This window comes from Sebastes fasciatus, chromosome 19 (assembly GCF_043250625.1).
Source record: "Sebastes fasciatus isolate fSebFas1 chromosome 19, fSebFas1.pri, whole genome shotgun sequence".
Lineage (NCBI taxonomy): Eukaryota > Metazoa > Chordata > Actinopteri > Perciformes > Sebastidae > Sebastes > Sebastes fasciatus.
In genome coordinates, this window is record NC_133813.1 from 20,918,123 (window position 1) to 20,939,764 (window position 21,642).

Consider the following 21,642-nt stretch of genomic DNA (forward strand, 5'->3'; position numbering starts at 1 on the left):
GATGCAGATTTTCTCTCATCAGCATCCCCATATCATCATCATCAGAAATAAATCTCTATGGCACTACATCAGGATGCTTGATATGGTCTCCGATAGATATTTACATTGCACTGTATAACATGTTGTAAATAATACAAAACTGGTTTACACAGCACAATGCAAATAAACTCACCCAACTGATGTGGCAAGTAGAGTTAAGCGATATCTCACCTACAAAATGAAATCAACAGAGGAAGAATTTTGAACCTCTGTATATTCAGAGGTCTGCTGGGTACAGTCGTAAGGCAGTCAGCACAGCCGATAACATTTTAAAAATCGTCACGGTGAAAAACGTTGCTACAAGAGTGAGTTTCAGTCCATTGTCTTGAAGGTCTGTTGTCGTCATCACAGTGTGAATTGTTCCAGCTTCCAGCATCTTTCCCCAATCATAAAGTCTGCTCCCACTCATATGCAAAACTTCAGAGTCCATATTTTTTATTTTAAAGCAAGCCATCTTGTTCAAAAACAGAGGGCAGGAGGGAGAAGTCGAAGGGCAAAAACTTGATGCCGGTCCCGTGGTAGAATTTGTTCTGAAACTCCACCCTGAAATCAAATGTTCACATATTTTTAAAGGAGGACCTACTAAGCTTTTTCCCTTTCCTTTAGTGTGTTATATAGTTTTTTGTGCATGTAAAAGTTCTGCAAAGTTACAAAGCTCAAAGTCCAGGCCAAAGGGAGTTACACTCCCCCACAGAAACACTGCTCCTGAACAGCTTGAAACACCTTGATAGAAGTCCTGCCTTTTCTTCTGTAACGTTGTGATGTCACCAAGTAACACATTTGCATAATGCCTGCCTGGCGGCTAGTTTGGCACGCCCGCAAACAAAGCTAGTTATAGCGGAGCTGCAGCGGAGTCTGAACAACAGAGAGGGCCAGCTGACGAATCAGAGCGGTTCAGACAGAGGGGTAAAAAGAGGTGCTGCAGTACAGCTGGTATGAGAAAGATAAAGATTTTTTTGAACATTAAAGCATGTAAACATGTTCTAGTTTTTACTAGAAAAATCAGAAATACAAGTATTCACCTAAAATAAGCATAATAGGTCCTCTTTAACACATTGACCTAGCACTACATATAACCTGCCTGGGTTTTCTTTCTTACTGTATCTCCAGTTAAGGTCCTCCGTATGGCGTCCCGTGGAATACACCACTCACCCCTCACGCTTTGCATAGCATTTCAGATAATAATGGTATCTGTTTTGTACTCCCTATTCTCTTGGTCTTCTTACAAGTGTGGTCTAGGGATCTTCATGTTGATAACGAATCCATACTATGGAATAGAATATGGGACACAGTGGTAGAGTCCTCTAAGAACCCTGATCATCAGCAGATCCACTCAAACTTTAACCACAGGACATACTTTACTCCAAAAAGCGCCACGAAATGAAGATTATCCCCACTATGTGACCTCTGCCCTGATAGACACATAGTGGTGCAACGGTTCAACAAGCCCACGGTTCGGTTTGTATTGCGGTTTTTGTGTCACGGTTTTGGTTTGTTTTGCAAATTAGGAAGAAGAAAGAAATAACCATTTCCAATGTGTTTGAATACCAAAATATATAAATAGATTGATTGATCGAAATGAATGATATTTCTATATTATATGAAGCCATTACACTGCTTTTATACATGAAATAAAGCAGGCTACTTAATGGTCAAGTAGGCCTTTGTCCAGACAATTGCCTCTTCTATGTCTCTGGAAACTCATCAAATAATAACGTCATTGAACAGTTCGTTTAGGTTCTTTTATATTTTGGGAATACAGCAATGTGGTGTTTTTTTTAATCAGGTGTCCTCTAAGCTGTCAGATGTGTTGGGAACTGTAGTACCATGTTCACCTACAGCCACGCTCTTGATTGATTTCTAGTCATCATATCCTGAAAAACGTCTACTGTTAGCAGGCCTGACTGCAGCAAAAAATGGTGGCTCGTTGATGCAAGTATGATGCTGTAAAGTTTCAACTCTTCCTGAGATCTGTTTTCAATCGTTGTATTTCCTCTGTACACGTGTACCGGATGTAACCTCCTTGCTCTCTTTTGAGAAAATGGGAAACATTTGATCAACAAAAACTCTATATTATTTTAAAGACCCATTATTGAATATCTCATTAAAAAGGGCATTTGGTCTATTTAAATCATCTAGAACAGTCAAAATTGCACCATTTAACTTAATCACTGTCTTACACAGTAGGAAAAGCCATTAACCATTAATCCTTTGCTCACTGCCCCTCAAAGGTAAATATTTGCTATTATTTTAGTCTTCTCTGCTAGTAAATTGTCTTTGGGTTTTGGACTGTTGGTTCAAACAAAACAAGAAATCATCTTTAGTTCTGGGAAATTGTGATAGGCATTTTCCACTATTTTCTGACATTTTATAGACCAGATGATTAATCAGTTAATTGAGAAAATAATAAGTCTAATTACAATAGCTAAAATCCAATACAATGTCTAGTCTCATATCACAGTATTCATATTATATTTCTGAGCTGTGAATATTCAGATCGGTTGAGACTCACCAGTGAAGTCGTAGAGCGTGGAGGAACGCTGACAATCCTTCCATGACTAACAGGATGGACACGGTGAGCACGGCGAAGAGGCCAAACACGGGGACTAAAAACACCACTCCCACTCTGGTGGTGATCCTCAGACCCAGGCGCATCACCATGCCCCACAACACCTCCGACAGCTCTGAAAGCAATACAAACAAAGAACCATGAAGAGGCAATAATACACAAAGACACACAAAAATGAAATCATATCTCAGGTAGAGGAAAAGCAAAGCAATTACGGGCGTGAGCCAAGCTGAGCGCCCAGAGACGCAGGTACGATGCCGTGTTGGAAATGCAGCCCAGGCAGTACTCGATGGTGTGAATGGCCTGGTACAGGAGCACATCCCCGAAGTCAAACTGCAAAAACAGTTCAAATCATATATTAGATATAATAATTCATACAGATGAAAATTAAGTTAAGATAATGTGGCTCTCCTGTTTTAATTCAGCATACAATATTTATGTATTTTAAAATTTACTGGTGATCACACGATAATAAACTAGCTCCACAATTCTTTTCCGAGCCTACTTTCTCCCTTACATATATATTTTTTTCATTTATTTATTTATAAGGATTAATAAACATTGATGTATATTTCCAACTGCAGTCCTTTTAGCAAGATGTTCTAAAACCAATGACGTTACAGGTTAAAGGGACAGTGTGTAGGACTCCTCCCTTTCCAAAACCGTGGTAACGCCGTTCGCCTCGTTCAGAGGACATCCTTACATAATAACACGATTTTAGGAGCAACAGAAGTCAGACGGCAGCTGGCGGTGCCACGGTTTTGCACTCTGCGGCTCACGTTACCACAGTTTCACAAGCGTGTCAGAGAAAAATGCGAAAGGCTCTCACTGGAGCCAGTGTTTGGTTTGTCTCTCCTGGGTTACTGTAGAAACATGGTGGATTCTGTGAAGAACGAATACACAATGATTCTTAGTTTCAGCTGATTATACACTAATGAAAACATAGTTATATGTCTTGAATAGAGTGTGAGGTAGGCATATGTAAGAAAGCTAAATGTGACTGCTGATAGTTTGATGGAGAAGTATGCATGGGCATGTAGGCTGTATACGCGTGAGTATGCAACTGAATATTGATGTGTAGATGTGTTAAATCTGGACTTGTGGAACGGTTTACACGGCCACGTAATTCAGAAAGTGAGGTTGGAGGACCCACAGTTCTCCAGAAGACTGAGTTGACTCACAAGTACTGTGGCATCCACATGCCTCTTTTCGTGCATATGCATATAAACTGTACATGTATATTAAAACGGGAAAAGAGTTAAGTATAACTATCTGTAAAGCTTTGTATACACTGTGATAACGCCTCTTCCAAATAAAAATAAAATAAAAAAAGAAGATATTTCTGCCAATAGATCCTCTTAAATGTTAGATACTGTTCCTTATAAGAAATAAAAACATAAGACAATAAGATGCCAACAAAATCAGCATACACACGACAACAACACAATGACCACATCCACTATTCAGTACATGCAGCCTTGCAAAGCAGTAAACATCTTTTAATGTGCAAATACAGCACATGTCGCATACACTTGAAAATGTTGTGAGTACCGTTCAAAAGAAAATTTCAGTATGTATAATGTCGGGTCATTTAAAGTTACACATATCAGCTGGAAATGCAACATTTAACACATAAAAGGCAGAGTACTGGTGGGTCTCTGACCTCTTTGGGAAGAGCTTCTCTGTTCGGCATTTCATCAAGTCCCTCCTCTTCATCATCATCTTCATAGGATGGTGCTGTGGAATTATCATCCTCACTTACACGCCTCACCCTCTCATAACCCTGAGGTGAGACGACAGCATTGATTTTATTGTCAAATTACCAAAAACTGAACATAAATATATTTCAAATATGTCTGATCACACATACTCTGCGTCTGCGCAGGCCTTTGCCTCCGCGGTACAGCCAGTACAAGTAAAGAGGTTTTCCTAACAGCAGCACAGGAACTGACAGCATCGCTATCACAACTAAGAAGATTTGCAGCCCGGTCTGTGGAATCACGACAACAAAACAATGCATTAACAAGGATCAAAACACATCCAGAGCTGATAATGTTTCAGATGATATCGTCGTCAACACGTACCTGTCCTGGGTAGAGAGGAGTGATGTCCTTCCCCTGCATGACGAACATGTTAATGAAGTGGATGAGGATGCTGGGAGCCTGGCTGGAGTCTTGTGCGCCGAACGCCAGCCACTTGTAGAGAATCATGAAGACCAGATAGCCAAAGAGACAGAGCAGGAAGAGCAGCTCAGGAAGAAATAGCAGATAGACATTAAATTTCTGTCGGAAGTGCCTGAAGGGAGAGAACAAAGTGTGGGAATAGAGAAAGTGATAAGAGAGTGGCATCAATGATTTGACCCATAAATGCTCATCAAAATATGAGTATATAATATACACAATATGTAGCCTTTAAGCAATAATACATGAAATTCTGTGGAGTAATGCACCAATGCCAATATCGCGTATAGCATGCTTATTGATACATTACTGTTCTTATATTACAGATTTATTAGTGACATTTCTGATTAGCTGATTAACTATAACTGTTAAAAGTTTCTTGGAAAGATCTATGTAAATATTTAATAGTACACAGTCGGGTTTCCTTAAAACAATCCTAAAATATTAAGATAAGATAAGATAAGATAAGATAAAATAAGATATTCCTTTATTAGTCCCGCAGTGGGGAAATTTGCAGTGTACAGCAGCAAAGGGGATAGTACAAAAAACAAGATGCATCAGCTAACAGTAAACAAAAAGAGCTAAACAAAGTGTAACAAAATGTGAACCATTTAAATAGAAGGAAGTATAAAAAAAGGAGCAGTATATACAGTATTGACAATAAACAGACTATTAACAAAATTGCACAAGTGGAAATGATATTGCACAGTGACAATGAATGAAATTCCACCTGAAAATATCAGGTTATTGTCAGTTTTTGGTGTGTAAGTGTAAGCGGTCTACTGGGAGCAGTGCTGGTTGTGGAGTCTGACAGCTGCAGGAAGGAAGGACCTGCGATAGCGCTCCTTCACACACTTTGGCTGGAGCAGCCTAATAGTTTTTGTACAACAATGGATGTCTATGGCTCAGACACTCATTCAAATATTTAAAGCCAATACATTTGACAAAATCATTACAGTTAATTTTCATCGAGTAGAACCATCGATGCTGGTTAGTTAGTGCGTTAATAGGTTGCTACAATACAAATTTAGTTGTAACAGTTGTAGTGCTATATCAGAAGATACTAGCAAAATAATAAAGATACCTGTCAGCCAACCACAATGCACAGAATACTGAAATATATATCTATATCAGGAGGCAACCTAGAGTTCTGAAAAGTGAGGCCAATGCTGAAGTGCCTTAAACTTGCATTCTTTCCAATAGCCAGCAGGGGGCGACTCCTCTGGTTGCAAAAAGAAGTCTATGAGAAAATGAGCCTACTTCTCACTTGGTTTATTACCTCAGTATACATTGTAAACATGAGTTAATGGTCTCAATCACTAGTTTCAAGTCTTTTTCAATACAGCATGATGTTCATTTAGTAAATTATGGTCCCATTTAGAGTCAAATAGACCATAAAGCAGGGGATGCTTTAGGGCGTGGCTACCTTGTGATTGATAGGTCACTACCACGGCGTTGTCCGGTCTGGAAATAGTCCGTGTTTTTGTCTTAGAACTTTAACCCTTTCACAGTGTGTTTTCAGTTTATTGAAGTTAATTCTAACCTTTTTGGTCGCCTAAAAAATTCGGTTGTACATAGCTCCACCCTCTTGTGTCACTTCTGGTTGCAAAAAAACAAGGCCAAAATGCCGAATTCAATGCTTCAAAACAGCAGTCCACAAAACAATGGGTGACGTCACAGTGACTATGTTCGCTTCTTATATAAAGTCTGTGTTCTATATATCTAGAAATTAATTTATAGAAATGAATCCGCACATACTGATGCCTGACACTGATGGATACCTGTGCTGTAAGTACATGAAAAAGGTGATGTAACGGTTAGGGTTAGAGACTTCTATGTGGAGCCACTCACAAGTGATTGAAGACACTCAGCACCACTCCAAAGCTCATGTGAATGACCCCGATAACAACCGACATCTTCATCTTGTAGGAGTTGAGGAAGGACAGCCGGTTCACTGCCATGTTCCATATCTGATGGGATATTAAAAAGCATCTCAGTGAAAATGATCGGAAATTGATCATCAATTATATCCTGACTGTAATGTCTGAGTGCATTTACTCACAGGATCGATTCCAAATGGATACGGTCCGCTGAAAACGCCGGTGACGTTGGGGTCCAACGTGAGCAAAGCGTTTGTTTGGAGGGTTTTATTTCTGCAATGTAGAAAAAAAACATCAAAACACCACATGTACTGACAGAAAGAGTGTTTCTGAGTGTGTATTTTACTGCTAACTCACGTCCACTTCTGATTTGTGAACATCGCCTTGACGCTCCACCCAGAGCCAAATATGTTGAGAGACTTCGAGAAACAGTCGTTGTAGATCAGCCCGGTGTAGATAGAGAAAAGACCCATCATCAGGATGATGTAACGCCCATGGAAGAACGTCGTCCATATCTGAGGTCAACAGAGACACGGCTATCAGCTGAAACAAATTCACAATCATCATCAGACTGGATGAGAGGAACAGCTAAATCCCACCTCATTACTGGAGCGTTTCTTCTTCTGCTTTTTCTCCGTCAGCACCATCCACAAGGCAAAGAGACTCAATAGCATCCCGTGGCCGAGGTCGCCGAACATCACGGCGAACAGGAAGGGGAACGTGATGATGGTGTAGGGAGCTGACAGTGAGAGACACATCTTTAATGTACTTAGTCTGAATTTTCTCCAAAGCAAACAAAAAACAGTTTATTCTTTACAAGACACAGACAGTGTGAGTTCTTACCTGGGCTTACCTCGCGATAGTCCCCCACCCCGTACGCCTCCACGATGCTCTGGAAGCCAGATGTGAACTTGTTGGTTCTCAACAACGTGGGCGGAGTGTCGGTACTCGGTATGCGGTTCACAAAAGATGGTACGGTGGCATCGCCTTTTCTCTGTTAAAAAACAATTCTGAAATCAAGTTCTGTATCAACTAGCGTTATTATTATTTACAGAAAAAGACACACTGACGATGTTTGGAGCTCCCTCATGTCAAATATTTACAGGTTTGAGTGATTCTCTGACCAGAGAGTATTTTAGCTGGTGCATTCTGGGTAAGATTGATCTGAAAACTACCAAATAAGCAACCTGGAGCAGTAGGAATTGCTGGCACATACGGTACAGCAACAAAAACTACAACAACAACAAATGATACAGCCAATAATAAAACAAAAAAACATGACAGATGGAGTGGTTCGGGAGAGAGAGTCATCCAAAAAGCCTGCTGCCAGTAATAATGGGAAATAATTAAAAATGCATCTTAGTGATACTATTTGAGTTCTTAACAGCTGATAATCAATGCCAATTCAATTAAGATGCCAAAAATGATTTTTATAACCAGCTCAAAATTTTGTTTTTTTTACATTGCAAGTGTTATTTTAGAGACCAGTGGGATTACCGGCGATCCCAACCAAGATTACTGTCTGTAAAAGGCTGTAGCGGGCTCAGTCTTAAAGCTAGAGTGAAGATACTGGTATCTCCACTTTATGATAATCACATGCAGTTTGGGGCAAAAACCATACAGTGTTTTTGCATGCAGTGAAAATGTGTGATTTTCGCCTATTCTAAAAAAAGCTATATTTGAATATTTCTACATACTGCGGTCCTTAAACAGTCTTGGAATTACATAAATTGGGTATGAATGGAAAGCTGAGACTCTTGTGGATCCAATTGTATTCATGTGGGATGATGTTAGTCCCCATAGTAGCCATTTCATATAGAGATACCAATTTTTGAAACTTGACATCACTGTATAAAATGACCTGTGGTGTCCTGTAGGATAATCACAGCCTCATGAAACTTTACAGCCACAAACTACAGTCCTAGAGCATTCAGAGGATGGATGGCTTTCCTAGCTAGATTGACAATAAGGGGGTTTCTGAGCAGTTTACACAACAGAAGTGCTCACCATCCGATCGCTAAAAAATGCAATTCTTGCAGAAATCTCGAAATGTCAAAAGTTTTTGATGCATGGTGTTCCTCAAAGTCTCAAAGTGTCTTAATGTGGTATTTTGGAGGGATTATTGATCATTTTTATCAATTCTCGAGAGGTAAAAAATTGTTAAATTTAGCACCAAATCTGTGTAACAAATGGTATCAACACAAAAATTGCTGTAAGAATTGACGAGACATAATAGATCATGGGAATAACCATCATATACTTCTATAATAATATTCTAAACCTTATACACTTTCACAATATATTTTAATGAATTAATTCATGTTTATTTCTGATTAATGACGAGAACAACTTGACACACTGAGTTGAGCTGAGCTGCATCTCAAAATTAGTCTCACCGAGCCCTCTTCTAGCGCCCCCCGCAGGTTTGCCAGGTCACTGACGGGACACCACACCTCAGCGATCAGACACTTGTTAGTGACGTCAAAGCTGCAGAGGTTCAGGATGTGGTAGATCGCCTTCATCTTTTTCACCTGCACCACCCAGCTGTAGGCCGACTCCGAGGCCTTCTGCAGGACCTGCCTCAGGTAGTCCTCGGTGCGGTGCAGCACCTGGAGGGAGGAACGCGGCAGTTAACCACAAACTCACTGAGAATTATGTGTTAAATGTTCCCGTCTATCTTCATCAGCCCTACGTTGTTAAGGTCTTGGATGCGAGTCCTTAAGCTGTCCAACACATCCGCCCGCTCCTCATCGTTCTCAGGGTGCGGGTAAAGATGGCAGTGGTAACTGAGGACAACAAAGACAGAGATATGTACGCTGATAAAGAAGAAGAATACAAACAGGAAGTTAAACGTAAAAGTCTTAAATGTGATGATGGCGTTCTTACCAATCGCAGATTTTTTGTACTTTCTGTCCAATCTGGTCTCCCCAGAAAGAGAGGAGGAACACAACGCTTTTGCTGATCTCACCCTGAAACAACACAGATCAGACAGGTTATCACTACAGCTTCATATAAAGTGATGAAAAATTACTTTTATAAGTATCCCTCCCACAATACGTTTTTCCTTTTTGCAGGTACACAAGTAGGATGTCTCACTTACATTATCATCACTACAGCATCATTTGATGACATGCCAGCAACATCATGGTCATGGAGTTCTCATTTAAAGCCCCTGGAAGCTTTAAAACTATCTCTCTATTATTTCTCTATTTCTTTGTAACTTTAAATAACTATATACGTGTTTGAGAGTGAGGTGCGTAATAGGGTGCTCGCCAAAAGTTAAGCCAAAACATCTTGATCTCGGTTAGTTTAGCAAGCGCTTGATTTGATATGCAGCTTTTCTATGAGCGGAGCACAAATTCTAATTGTCAATATCGTAGTCGATCATTTAATTGTGGGAAGCCAAAATCTTGATCGCGATTAACATTCGATTAATTGTGCAACCCTAGTTCATGTTAAGACCCTGTTGCTCAGAGTAAGAAGCTGATAAAGGTTTTCAAGTGCCTTAAATAACAAATAAAAAACAGCAATTCCAAATTGATTTCGACAGGCAGAACAGATGTTACGTCTCTCTTGGCGTCCGTCGTGAATTTGACTCACGGTGTCGAGATCGGCGAGGTTCTCGTCCACCTCTGCGTAGCTGAGGATGGTGTAACCCTTGCACACTCTCCACAACATGCGCTCGAAGGCCTCCACCTTCACCCGCTGGATGAGACCAGAGACAAACCTACAGCCAGGAGAGATTAAGGTTTATTTCTTATTGATAGCACACTTTATGACGTCCTAAATGTACATGATATTGCAGCTCACCCCAGCTTGGCTCCAAGTCTTTGCATACCGGTGCATCCTGTCACAGAGTCCGTCTCCATTGTGGGGAATTCTTCATACTGGGGACCAAGAGCCTCATGCTAATTATAAAAGGGAACATGTTTCATTCATGACAGCTTACATTAACTGCTCCTTACATGGTCCTATACACACACAAAGCCTATGAGGTGTTCACACGCTGGAATGGGATGTTTATTCTCACACAAGCACCGTTTGCGGCATCCCTTTTTAACACGGCAGCCTGGATGAGTCAGGGGGCTGCGCTGTGACCGTGTCTTTAATTAAAGTCGCCTCTAGTGCCACCTCTGTCACCCCGGGGATACAAAACACGTCAGTGACAAGAAAACAAGACGGAGGTGGAGGTGTAGGTGTAGGTGGAGGGGGGGAGCGTGTTGCCTGAGATGCAAATTAAGAGTGTCTGTCGTATATGACAGACGGTTGGAAACACACTCACTCTGGAGCGGCTGTGTATGAAGGTCCGTGTGATCTTCAGCATGTGCGTGTACTCGGTGAGCTCCAGGAGGTTCCTCCGCAGCTTCTCTTTGTTTCGAGTCACCTCGCTGAGCTCCATCTCCAGCCTCTGAAGCTGCTCCTGCACACCCAACACACATCGAACACCAGCTTAAATCTGAATTCAGCAGCGAGATGACTTGTCCAGTTAACCAGCCGATTAGACTGTTGTCAGGCTATTAAATAGGCGATATCAGTCGCTATAAGAACCATAGGTGTGGGTCAATAGGGGCCTACTACACCCACTAGTAGGTTGCATCATCTATTCACATGGTAGTTCACCGAAAGAAGGTATAAAAGAAGACAACAGCGACCTCTAGCGTCCGTAATTAATTATGTTAAGTAATTAAAAAAGTTTGCTCCGGCTGGTCACAAACTTTCTCATTTTACAGCTAAACAGTACACTACAAGATGTTTCTGAAAACATTTGAGGTGAGAAATAGACATTACAGTAACATAATATTGATTCATATTTGATCAGCGCTGCCTAGTTTGACAGTTTGATCGTAGTTTACGAGTGATTGACAGCTGCTCAGAGACGGCAAGGCTCCAGCTCGGCTCTGATTGGTTGTTTTCCTCCAGTCTGTGAAATCTTGCAGATGCCATAAGGAGCACCGGAGGACACAGAGGAACGTGATTTTTTTCAGATTACCTGCTCATGCACTACTATCAGGAAATAGTGACTGTTTTATAAAAATAACTTTTTTTTTAATCATATTTGCTCCATTTCTACCCACTGCTGCTTTAAATCATGGCTGAAATGAAAACCAACATTGTTCTTACACCTAATACCCCTGTAGACAGACCTGTATTTTGTATCTTGTGGATGTTTTTGTGTATGTATTTTTGTGTATGTATTTTCTTTTCTTTTTCTATTTTAACTCTTCTTTTAAAAAGCCCTCCTGTAGACACTAAACACAGTGCATCCGGTCCTTGTGCATAAATGTAAGTTATGTTCTAATGACATGGTGATGTCCATATTAAATAAACTAAACTAAACTATTGTAGCATGTAAACGACTCATCCAGGTTTCTAATCATTCTCCACCGTGCGTGCAGGTGAGTCCTCGACTCAGGTTATGTAGAGCGGGTCAGAAAAACTAAAAATATGAGGATAAGTGATGTAACAATGGGCTACATGCTGTAATTAAAGTGAAAGCCATCAATGTCATCAATGCAAAGGCTCAATTTTCTTGTCTCATTTTCCATTCCTGATGGCTACATGGAGACACTAAATCCAGGCAAGAAATATTATCTATTAGAAGTCCCAACAATTCCCAAAGATACCAAACATGTCAGGCTTAATTTGGGAGAAAATCTATAATATTTCTATTTGATGGATTGGTGCACGCAAGAAGAAGAAGAGCTGAAACAAGATGATGCAGTTTATGTATGATACTGTCAGACAGTGTGGAATAATGTAGGATTTTTCCAACCATAAAGGAAGCTGGAGGAGACAACGACATGCCTGCATCACTGTAGCAATCAAAAACCTGTATATTATTAGGCTCTATATATAAATAGCCAGGTTTCTCTGTGTTCCAAATGTCTACTAGTGTGCATATAAATATACTAAACTAAACTGGTGAAAAGTGTACAAAATGGGTACTTGTAAATGACACTTACCATGATCTCAAGGACTTGTCTGGGTGGAGGAGCGAGCGGGCCCTCCTCCTCCTCTGGCACGGCGATGTTGGCCTTCTGCATCTCCCTCAGAAGGTAACCTGTCCACAAAATATGCTGACAGTTTGTTTCATGGTAATTATTATTATTATTACTGGAGGAGTGTCAGAGCAAGCTGTCTGAATCCAACTCTCTGAGGGACCACTGCTGCTTAACTGCCCCTGGTGATATATCATGCAGGTGTATGCTCAGCTCACCACCCCTGCAGGTGCTCTGCTCTCTCTCTCTCGCTTACCCAGAATCCTCTCCATCTCCTCACATCTCTTGATTTCGCTGACGAAGCGCCGCTGGAATGAGCTGACACTCGGGTTGAGCTGAAACCAGAGAGAGTACCATCACATCATCACAGGTCAGGTGAGCTGCAAGTTACTGCACCAGGCAGCCAATAGCATGTGCAATAATAACAAGGTTCATCATTATCATCATCATCATCATCATCAGGGCATCTTTATACAGTTTCAGACTGGCTCTAATACTGTAAATTTTCCTTCATTATTGTTTAAATATTGTAATAATACTGCTCTACCCCAGTCAAGTACGTGAAAAGTCAGTCATAATGCAGACAGGTAGGTAGGTAGGTAGATAGATGGATAGATAGATGCAGTAGATTGAAGGACAGACAGACAGACAGACAGACAGACAGACAGACAGACAGACAGATAGATAGATAGATAGATAGATAGATAGATAGATAGATAGATAGATAGATAGATAGATAGATAGATAGATGGATGGACAGACAGACAGATATAGATAGATAGGTAGATTTTACAAGTGCACAAGTACATTGTGGTTTATCAGAATCAGAATCAGAAAGGTGTTTATTGCCAGGTGTAAGGGGTATACACGAGGAATTTTCTTTGGCTTTTTGGTGCGAGACAAACAGTATAATAACAAAGAATAGATAAAACGTTAGAATAAAATAAGAATAAGAATTTATAGGAGGACGTCCTCATCCATCCTCCTCCCTCCAACATACATGCACCCAGAGAGAAAGGGAGAGGTAAGGTATAGAATTAATTTATTCTGTATTAAAAAAATAATAAAGACAAACTTACTAATAAACTAATAGCCTACACGTATAAATAAGCATACGGACTTTCTTTAGCTGGTGATAGAATATGTAAAAACAGAGTTAGTGCATCATCATCATCTCTCTATACTTACATCTCTGAACTCGACCAGCCCCAGCTCACCGAGCTCACTGATGCAGTCATACTCAGAGCCGGACTGCAGGAACAATTGCGCCAAGCACATCTCCTCACTCCGAAACACCATCTTTATTTATCTGACAGACAGATCTCCTCCGCTTTATAATCTGTCTGTATGGCCGACTGGAGCTTGGGCACCACAAGCGAAAATAGGACCTCACAGACAATGCAACGAGTCGGTGCGTCGCTTTAAAGCCCCTTAACCAATTAACATCCCCCAAGAGGATTATTAATTATTGTCTGTCAATAAATGACACGTTTTCTCATCCCGACCGTGTTGTTTCCACCTTTCAACGCCGTCTATATAATAAACAACATGAAAACAAAGAGAGAAACCTCCCTAATGCAAATGTTGCATCTAGCGCTCCTGGAGAAAGGCGTCATCCTCTGAGCTCCTCTTCACCTCCTTCAACACCTTTTACCTCATTATGGCGCACAAACACGAACACGACGCAACGCTGAGACAGAAACCGGCAACAGATAAACCATCAACCCGCCATGTCGACGGACGGGGCTGCAGGCAGCATCACACGTTATAAAAAGCCTGTCAGTCAGAAATAGGCTCCGGCCTTTATTCCCGCTACGTCGCCCGGCCGGCAATTGACACAGATCGCGTCTCCTCCGGGTTGCCAGGTTTCGTCGCATCCGCTGAAATCATCGTTTGATTCTTGAATTAGAAAGTGACAGGTTTTTAAGGGGTTTGAGTTGACAGTTATCAGTTCATAAATGTAGTTTTACTGATATTAATTTGTACTAGGGCTGCACGATTTTGAATTTTGCTATTTTTTATTATTATTTAATTACATTTATTATTATTATTATTATTAATATTTATTTTAAGGTATTTATCTACTAATTTGATTTCATTTAGATTTATATAATTTCATTTGCATATTTACCTATTAACTTACCTTTCATTTTTATCAGTCCATAAATGTAGTTTTACTGATATTAATTTGGACTAGGGCTGCACGATTTTGAAAAAGTATCTAAATTGCTGTTTTTATTATTATTTAATTACATTTATATTCATGTTAATGTATTTATCTATTAATTTTATTTCATTTAGATTTATATAATTTAATTTAAATATTTACCTATTCATTAATTTGTAAATGCCAGTCTTTCATTGTTATCAGTCCATAAATGTAGTTTTACTGATATTAATTTGGACTAGGGCTGCACAATTTAGAAAAAAAATATCAAATCGCTGTTATCATTTAATTAAATTTATTTTTATTTTTTGTTATTTATTTTCAATTCATTTATTATTTTTAAATTGTATTTTTTTATTTTAAGGTATTTTATTTCATTTAGATTTATATAATTTAATTTATCTATTTACCTATGCATTTATTTTTAAATCCCCATCTTTCATTGTTATTATTATTTTGAGAAGGGTTGGGGTTTTCATTGAAAAACATTAAAATTATTATGGTGTGATTTTAGCAGGCAGATGTTTTCTTATATCTGTAGAATATGATTTGTAGGCCAGGACATCTCTGCAGCACCACAATATTTCATTTTAAATGGTATTTTGACACATTTCGCCTTACACAAATATTGCGATTTCCTCCTCATCCTGTGATTTGAAAATTGCAGTAGGTCATATTGTGATTTTGATTAATTGTGCAGCCCTAATTAGACTGCATTGACACTTAACCTGTAGCTATCACGCCCTGCTGTATCACAAGCAGGCATTTGTCATACTCTAGACAAAATTTGCTAAACATAATGAAGCACACTAATGTGACTGCAGCTCACATGAACAGCTTTGATACGAGGACGCTGTACTCAACAAAATACAAATATAAAGATGAATTTTCTATTCCAAAATGATAAAATATTTTTGAAGATCTATTAATCACTAAAACTTTTGCAATCATAACAAAGGCCTTGACCATCCATTCTGTATTATACTTTATATATTTTGCTAGCCTATCATCTTTTAAATATATATCATCATAAATGAGAAGAAATAGGTATAATTTATTCATATTTTGCTCTTCTAAAAATAATAATAAAATGATCCATAGTATAAATGTTGGGTGTAAACAATCCAGATAATTCCTTTGTCTCGTTTAAAATTATGCTCGTAAATGGCAAGTTAATAAGGGGGTTAGCCCTCAAACCTGGCAACCAGCGCATCTTCTTATTCTGTTCCATCACTGAAAGCAGGCCGACCATCTGCTCTTCTTTGTGTGTGAAATCCTTTATTTAGGGTGTTTCAGGATTATATGTTCATTTTTGCATTTTTAGAACAAATGTATTAAACTTATATTAAATGATTAATGTGTGCTTTAGTAGACCTGCAGATCACAGGTACGAGACTCTGTGACAACATGCCGTTACGTGCTTTAGGAGTAAAAATACCAGTAGTAGGCCCACTTGACACAACACAACTGTTACTCAGGGTTTGAGAAATCTGGATTATGCATTTCATTTTATTTTCTTTAAATCAGGGATTCAACAGAAGCATGTTTATGCTCAGTGTTCTATCCGGCGATTGGTCTCATCTCTGCTGTTTGAATCCTACAAGTACACACTCATATTTCAGGAAAATGTAAGTGGCAAGGTTTTTTCCATTTTCATTCAACTTCAAGGGCAGAGGTGGCCCTAAAGGTTTTAACCAGAAGGTCGCCGGTTCGATTCCCAGTCTAGCAGGACAGATCCGAGCATTATATCACCACCATTGGTGTGCGCTTGAGCAAGGCCCTGCTCACCGGTGAGACTGGGACTTTACTGGGGAGCATCCAGGTGTATGTGTGAAACCTGAAACCACCTGAAATCGTCTCCTTCATTTGTATAAATGCAAAGCGGTGCCCTCTGATTTGTGTTTTATTTTCCCTCGGCTAAGTTTACATTTACATCGTGGTGCTGTGCGTCTGTATGAATGTCATTCATGAAGGTCTGAGGACCAAAATGTTCGTTATTAAACAGTGTACTGGATTTTATTTTGGGTTCTTTTGCATTAATGGAACAAATTTTTCCAGAAAAGCACAATATATATGATATTATTAGCTAGATTTTAAGTCCTCAGAGTCTGGGCCAGTCTGTTGAGCTCCTGCGACAGAGCTGTAACCGTCTCAAGGATCCGCTGCTTGTCCTTCTCCTCTAACCGAGCTTCACATCGCTGAGCGAATTTGTCAGGATGCCACCGCGTTTGCTGCTTCAAGAGCATTTTCCGAAACACCGGCACGTCCTTCCTGTCCACGCCGTGCAGCATCACATCCAGCATCTCCTTTACAGTGCCTCGTGGAGCCGGCCAGGGGATGTCGCTGTAGCTCAGCTTCGTGCCGCCAGACGAAGAGCCGCCGTCAAAAGTAGCTGCGCACCTTTCGTCGTAGCTGCGCTTCTTACCCTGCTTAGTCTCTTCCTCTTTACGTGCCGCCCGCGCCAGATACTCTTCATGCTCCTTCTGCAGCTTCGCAAGATGCTCCTTGTGGCTCTGACGTTCCTGGTCCGTCTCTTGTTTCCTTTTCTTCCTCCCAGAAGACGCCGACGCCGCCAGCCTTTGAGCTTCAGCGTGCTTTTTATCGAAATATTCTCTTCTGATGCGGTCAGCCCAGTCCCCGAAGTCTTGCTCGTCATCGTCGACAGGTAGAAAATCATCAGCTGTGAAAAAAATGCAGCACCGTTATTATTATGAAGCGAAAGTCAAAATAAAATTCTGCATTGAAGAACGAATATACATTTACCATCATATACTCCAAAGGTCTCAAAGAATTCATCCTCGCATTCACCAAACAGCTTTTCCTGCCACTCCTTCTCAGGGTCTCGGTCAGATGGACGGCTCATGTTTTCTGCAGTCTGAGGGTATAAAAGGAAATTATATGTAAATATGATCCAGTACTAACAAACGGATCAAATTGTGCTCTGCTGACATGCCCACCAGTTTCTGCTGTCACAGCTATCGAGAATAATAATCTAAATAGGTCTGGGTATTTTGATAATTAATTGACAATTCATTATTTTTCAAGCATAAATGACAAAAGTTCCTTGTTCCAGCTTCTTGCGTCTTCTCACACATAATTATTATTTTCATTATTAATCAATCTGCCAATAATCTGCTCGATTGATCTTCAAACTCAATGTGTTACATTAACGCACATTTTTGGCATTCATTCTTTAGTCAATATTTTAAACACTGTACATCTCTTTTATTGTAAAACAGATATATTTATATATATTTTTATTGTAAATTTCTATTTTATATTTATGATTCTTGACTTTTGCAGTAGTTTCTATACTTGCTCTTACTCTTGCTGTGTTTATTGTTTTGACCGGTATGCACCAACATACCAAGGCAAATTACCTGCATGTGAAAACCTACTTGGCAACAAACCAAGATAACTTGTTCAATGTCTTGTTTTGTTCAACCAACAGCTCCGAACCCAAAAGGTATTCAGTTTACAATTATAGAAAACAGAGAAATCAACAATTCCTTACAATGAAGAAACAGCAATTGTGGAGTTTTTGTGTGTCATTTTTACTTGGAAAACATCCAATCCAAATTAGATTCTGATTATTTTTCTGTTGATAATTGATTAATCAATTAATTGTTTCAGCTCTGTCACTGTAAATATTCATGAGAAATATCTGCGTTTTAGTCAGGCAATGCAAGCAATTTGAACCTAGTTGTTCACTATTTTTTGACATTTTACAGACACAATTACTACAGGGGAAAGATCACAAACAGATTGATCTACAATGAAAATGATCATTAGTTACAGCTCTACATTTCTTTTTTTAATAACAGCTATCAAAATACAACATCGGACCATTTCATTGATTCTTATCTAAATGTTTAACTTACGTCTTTCTGTTTCCTCCAGTTCAGCAGGTCTTGAGGTGTGACTCCAGCACTGTTTGGAGTATTCAAAGCGTCTGGGCAGCTGTTTTTCAGAGGCACAACCAGGTCATCATACGCTGAAGGAAAACAACAAATAAAAGCTAAAAGACTCCAGAATAAGGGCCTTGTTTCAGGACAACATGGTTTCTATTACGGCAGCAACATTTTATTGGAGTAGTTTTGTTAGTGATATTGACTGGAGGAAAGTTTGGTCCTCACCACAGAAGTTCCTTCTGACAAATGAAGTAAAAATAGGTGTCATTTAAATTTATCCACAGATTCTATCCAGTGAAACATTTCTTACAAAAAGTAAAAGAGTGACATAGATGTAAATTGTTCTTTCTGCGAATCACATCCTGAAACTTGCTCTCATTTATTTTGGTCCTGTAAATTTACATATGAGCTGTGGAAAGATGTTGACAATTTTACACATTACATTTTGCACTCTACTATAGAAATATTATATTTGGTTGCTATAATTACAGTGACAAAGACAGTAATGCATTTTTTTTATTTTATTAATCTAATTTTAATTCTCGCAAAATTCCACATTCACAAGTGTAAATTTACCAAAAAAGAAAGCCTAATTTCTTTGTATTTATGAAGGAAATGGAACAATATCTGTCAACGATTTCTTCCTCACATAACAAAATATGAGCTGTGGAAAGATGTTAATTTTATACTTGACATTTTCTTAGATTTTGCTCTGTACTACAGAAATATTATATTTAATATATAATAATTACAGTGACAAAGACAGTAATGCATTTTTTAAATCTTATTAATCTAATTTTAATTGTCGCAAATACCCCATTCACAAGTGTAAATTTAACACAAAAAAGCCTCAACAATGAATGTATGCTATATGAAAACAATGAATGTATGCAATATGAAAACAACGAATGTATGCAATATGAAAACAATGAATGTATGCAAATGAATGTATGCAATATGAAAACAACGAATGTATGCAATATGAAAACAATGAATGTATGCAATATGAAAACAACGAATGTATGCAATATGAAAACAATGAATGTATGCAAATGAATGTATGCAATATGAAAACAACGAGTGTATGCAATATGAAAACAACGAGTGTATGCAATATGAAAACAATGAATGTATGCAAATGAATGTATGCAATATGAAAACAACGAGTGTATGCAATATGAAAACAACGAGTGTATGCAATATGAAAACAACAGTGTATGCAATATGAAAACAACGAGTGTATGCAATATGAAAACAATGAATGTATGCAAATGAATGTATGCAATATGAAAACAACGAGTGTATGCAATATGAAAACAATGAATGTATGCAATATGAAAACAATGAATGTATGCAATATGAAAACAATGAATGTATGCAATATGAAAACAATGAATGTATGCAATATGAAAACAATGAATGTATGCAATATGAAAACAATGAATGTATGCAATATGAAAACAAGGAATGTATGCAATATGAAAACAACGAATGTATGCAATATGAAAACAACGAATGTATGCAATATGAAAACAATGAATGTATGCAAATGAATGTATGCAATATGAAAACAACGAGTGTATGCAATATGAAAACAACGTGTATGCAATATGAAAACAACAGTGTATGCAATATGAAAACAACGAGTGTATGCAATATGAAAACAATGAATGTATGCAAATGAATGTATGCAATATGAAAACAACGAGTGTATGCAATATGAAAACAATGAATGTATGCAATATGAAAACAATGAATGTATGCAATATGAAAACAATGAATGTATGCAATATGAAAACAATGAATGTATGCAAATGAATGTATGCAATATGAAAACAAATGTATGCAATATGAAAACAATGAATGTATGCAATATGAAAACAACGAATGTATGCAATATGAAAACAACGAATGTATGCAATATGAAAACAATGAATGTATGCAATATGAAAACAATGAATGTATGCAATATGAAAACAATGAATGTATGCAATATGAAAACAATGAATGTATGCAATATGAAAACAATGAATGTATGCAATATCTCAATACATTTTTAAGTGAATTTATTGTCATAATCTCATGTTATTTTTTATTATTTTCTGTTGGTTTTGTTTCATTTCTGTTGTCCTTTATATGTTTGGCCCTGTTCTTTGTTTATGTTTTGCTTCTTCTGTATGTGAATGGCTTCAATGTTTGCTGTCATTTCTAATTAAAAGCTATGAAAACAACATCTTGGTCCCCCTGTGTGTCCTCCTCACCTGTCTTCCCGTGTTTCAGAGCCCTGTTGACCGCGATGTGTAGCGCCGTGTCTCCCTTGCTGTCCCTCTGGAGGACCTCGGCTCCGTGTTTGAGCAGCAGCCGCAGCACCGCGTCGTCTCCCAGGCGAGAGGCCAGCTGCAGCGGGCTCCTCTGCCTCCGGCCCCGGGAGAAGTTCACCAGGTCCTCCTCCAGGTCGCGGTGCTTCCGCAGGTAGGACTTCAGCTTCAGCAGGCTGCCCTCCTCCACGTACCTCCACACGCGCTGCTGTTTACGAGACAACATGCGGACTAAACTCAGCCCGGACTGAGACACACAGGAGGCCGTTTGAGTTAAAGGGACGGAGGATGTGTTGGCTTCAACAAGGCCTTTAGCATCCTGGATGTAGCAGCATCCATGCTAATCCGGTCCTTCTTCTTAATCACTCCGAAGGTAGCATCAACTCGGACAGACTGGTTCCGGTGCTCTTCTTCTTCTTCTTCTTTGGGTCAAACCAGCTTATAGGTGCATTACCGCCACCATCTGGACTGGAGTGTGGAGCAGTAGATTGGCACGAAAAAAATAATAATAAATAAATAAATAATAACTAACTAAAATAAAATAATAATAATAATACAAATAATTAAATTCTCTCCATT

At 38.9% G+C, this 21,642-nt stretch overlaps 2 protein-coding genes across 3 annotated transcripts; both read right to left on the reverse strand.

Moving 5' to 3' along the window:
• Positions 1-14,460, reverse strand: atp6v0a2a (ATPase H+ transporting V0 subunit a2a). Of its 2 annotated transcripts, none has more exons than XM_074617905.1 (20): positions 13,856-14,460; positions 12,924-13,002; positions 12,632-12,729; positions 10,951-11,088; positions 10,479-10,555; positions 10,269-10,395; positions 9,555-9,637; positions 9,361-9,454; positions 9,065-9,277; positions 7,512-7,662; positions 7,268-7,407; positions 7,026-7,183; positions 6,851-6,941; positions 6,640-6,758; positions 4,693-4,903; positions 4,479-4,598; positions 4,272-4,391; positions 2,824-2,941; positions 2,552-2,723; positions 1-582 (listed from the first exon to the last, which is right to left on the reverse strand). In XM_074617905.1, the coding sequence occupies exons 1-20, from the start codon at positions 13,964-13,966 to the stop codon at positions 480-482; spliced, it is 2,523 nt and encodes an 840-aa protein (XP_074474006.1). In that variant the 5' UTR covers positions 13,967-14,460; the 3' UTR covers positions 1-479. The 2 variants fall into 2 exon arrangements, with proteins under 2 accessions (XP_074474006.1, XP_074474005.1); XM_074617904.1 differs by having other exon boundaries at positions 339-582; positions 10,479-10,576; positions 13,856-14,109.
• Positions 14,461-16,314: 1,854 nt separating this feature from the next.
• nfkbil1 (nuclear factor of kappa light polypeptide gene enhancer in B-cells inhibitor-like 1) lies at positions 16,315-21,438 on the reverse strand. Its single transcript, XM_074617765.1, has 4 exons — positions 21,007-21,438; positions 18,716-18,828; positions 17,598-17,709; positions 16,315-17,514 (listed from the first exon to the last, which is right to left on the reverse strand). Exons 1-4 carry the CDS (start codon positions 21,287-21,289, stop codon positions 16,928-16,930), a joined length of 1,095 nt encoding a protein of 364 aa, XP_074473866.1. The 5' UTR covers positions 21,290-21,438; the 3' UTR covers positions 16,315-16,927.
• Between the last annotated feature and the right edge of the window lie 204 nt (positions 21,439-21,642).